This window comes from Elephas maximus, chromosome 7 (assembly GCF_024166365.1).
Source record: "Elephas maximus indicus isolate mEleMax1 chromosome 7, mEleMax1 primary haplotype, whole genome shotgun sequence".
In the NCBI taxonomy this organism is placed as follows: domain Eukaryota; kingdom Metazoa; phylum Chordata; class Mammalia; order Proboscidea; family Elephantidae; genus Elephas; species Elephas maximus.
Window position 1 is genome coordinate 121,295,160 of NC_064825.1, and position 3,008 is coordinate 121,298,167.

Genomic DNA, 3,008 nt, shown 5'->3' on the forward strand with positions numbered 1-3,008 from the left:
TTCCATCCGCTCCAGAAGCCCTGCACCTATCCCACCAATCATAGCCCCTCCTTCCCACTTAAAAAAAAAAAAAAAAACAACTTTGTTTTTTTTTAATCCCACTTAAGGGAGCCTGATTTCATGATAACCACTTCCTCAATTTCTTTTCATAATTTTATCACTCAGGTGTTCGTCCCTGAATGCTAAGTTCAATTTAGCCAGTATTTCACTTTTTCACTTTCTCTCTCTTTCTCTTTGAAACTCATGTTTGTCCTGTGGAGAATCTCAAAGCCTGGAGTTTGCTGATTGCCACTCCAGAGTGTACTTTAATATGCTTTCCTCTGTATTTCCTGTAAATGGGGAGTTCCATATTCTCATAGTGAAGCACCAGACTTACACTCTGCCAAAAAGAAAACAAAGGGTTCCTATTGAATGATAAAACTTTCCGAGAAACAAGAGAAACACACAAGACCCAAGCAGGATGCTGGAGTATCTCAAGTGGCAAAGAGAGAGTGAACTTTTCATCCGGTGACACGAAAAAAGGGAGAATGACGTGGCAGTCTGCTCCCCGAAAGATTTACAGCCTTGGAAACCCTATCGGGTCACTATGACTCAAAATTGACTTGACAGAAACTGGTTATGCTGTTGGTTAGATAAATTCAAGTTAAATTTATCAATCCTTCATGGTCTGCCCTTTTTATGTCTTGTTTAACAAATCCTCTCTCTACCCTGACATAAGAGTTGTACCAAAGACTTTATTGCGCCAAACATGAATTGTTATCCTTCTAGCTTGCAGTAAGATTCTTTCACACCCACAGCCTAGCTCTAATGACACAAATGCTAAAGGTTTAATTTTTTAAAAACAATAGCACACCACTACCTGTTCAATTTCTGTAGTAGTTACAATAGACAAAGATATGCTGTCTTGACCACCAATTCAAAATAAAGTTTTATTTCTCGATAACACTACATATCCATCTTGGGTCAGCTGAGGGTATCCTTACCCTGGGTCATCCACTAGTGGGAGCACTGGGAGAAGACTATGCACGAAAGGACATTTATAAAGGCTCTGTCTAGAAGTGGCATATGTCATAAAAATGTCATGCCCACTCATTTTTCATTTGCCAGAAAAAAATCCCAAGCTCCAGCCTAAATTCAAAGGGATGAAGAAGCATAATCCTGCTCTGGTGTGGGGAGGGGAAGCAGATACTGATACACAGACACACAGCCTACTACAGGCTAATAAGGTTCATTTTCCATACACTGTTATGTATGTTTTTGTCCTGGATCCTAAAAGGCACCCCATAATCCATAATACCTGGAGACGAAAGATGAGAAGATAAGGGAGCAGGGAAACTAGAGTACTGGACATGCAACAATGAGAACACAATGAAGAGAAAGTCGACACATTGTGAAAAATGTCACTGAACAATCTGTGTAGAAGTTGTCAAAAGGGACCGGAATTTGCTGCGGAAACATTCAGCAAAAACACAAAAAAGCAGTATTTAAAAAATAAGGATGAAAAGAAACATTCTGCCTTAAGATTCCCATTAACAAACACCAGTAAGTACTATTTATTAATAGATGAAAGTCTAGCCAGACTCAAATAGTATTTCCCACCAATCTTGAAGTGATACTAAACTATATATGGTTAAAACCTATATCCAAATTTTGTATCACTTATCCTGGAATAATATAGGCAAACCTTGTAAAATAATAATGTCAGGAGAAAATTCTCGTCTTCCATCTGTTTAGGGCATCTTTGATTTCCTTGTTTCTGAGACTATAGATCAGGGGATTTAACATGGGAATCAGTACAGTGTATAAAATAGAAGCAAGCTTGCTTTGGCTAAGAGAACCATCAGAGCTGGGCCATAAATAGACAAAGGTGCCTGAACCATAGAAGAGGGTCACTGCTGTCAGGTGAGAAGCACAGGTGTTGAAAGCCCTGGACCTGCCTTCAGCTGAAGTGATCTTCAAAATGGTTACAACAATATAACCATAGGATATCATGATTACCAGCACAGAAGTCAGTCCAAAGATCACTGTGAGCACAGAGACGACAACTTGTAAGAAATAGGTATCAGAGTAAGACAGGATCATCAGTTGGGGCAGGTCACAGAAGAAATGGTTAATGACATTTGGTCCACAGAAATGGAGCTGAAGTAAGGCACACACCTGTATAAATGAGCCAAAGAATCCAGTTACGCAAGATCCTATGAGCATCTGCAGACAGAAGGGAGGGGACATGATGGCTGTGTAAAGTAGAGGCCTGCAAATGGCAGCATATCGATCATAAGCCATGGCCACCAGAAGGCAGCACTCAGTCAGGGCGAAGCTAGAAAAGAAGAAGTACTGCATGATGTACCCCATGAAGGAGATGGATTTCTGCTCCTGGAAGAAGTCTGAGAGCATCTTGGGGGCTGTGGAAGAAACATAGCATGTATCGAAGAAAGCCAGTTTGTTGAGGAAGAAATACATGGGTGTGTGCAGATGGGAGTCCATCTTGATGAGGGTGATAAGACCCAAGTTCCAGGCCATTGTCAAGAGGTATATCCCAAGGAATACTATAAAGAGGGCAATCTTGAATTCAGGAAAATCTGAGAATCCCAAGAGGATGAACTTAGTGACTGCTGTATTGTTCCTTCCTCCAGCCATTGTCTTGATGTTTCTTTACTCTGCAGAGAGATCCTCATACTAATGATTGACTATTTTAACATTCAGAATGAACTTGACGGCAATGGATTTGCTTTTTATTTTAATATTATGAAACTTTGTTGACCCATAGTCAAGAGACCTTTTTTAACAACATGAAAAATTATAAAAAATATTTTAACTTTAGAAATCACATCTCCCAATTACTCTTTTTTTTTTTTTTTTATAATAACTTTTATTAAGCTTCAAGTGAACGTTTACAAATCCAATCAGTCTGTCACATATAAGTTTACATACATCTCACTCCCTACTCCCACTTACTCTCCCCGTCTTGAGTCAGCCCTTTCAGTCTCTCCTTTCTTGACAATTTTGCC

The 3,008-nt window shown here is 39.5% G+C and overlaps 1 protein-coding gene across 1 annotated transcript; it reads right to left on the reverse strand.

The window, feature by feature from the left end:
* Positions 1-1,701: 1,701 nt before the first annotated feature.
* Positions 1,702-2,640, reverse strand: LOC126080871 (olfactory receptor 1440-like). The gene has a single exon (XM_049892064.1). The coding sequence runs from the start codon at positions 2,635-2,637 to the stop codon at positions 1,702-1,704; it is 936 nt and encodes a 311-aa protein (XP_049748021.1). The 5' UTR covers positions 2,638-2,640.
* Positions 2,641-3,008: the final 368 nt, after the last annotated feature.

Bases quoted from the DNA above. Each gene is read 5' to 3' on its own strand.
- LOC126080871 (XM_049892064.1), bottom strand. From the start codon at position 2,637: ATGGCTGGAGGAAGGAACAATACAGCAGTCACTAAGTTCATCCTCTTG.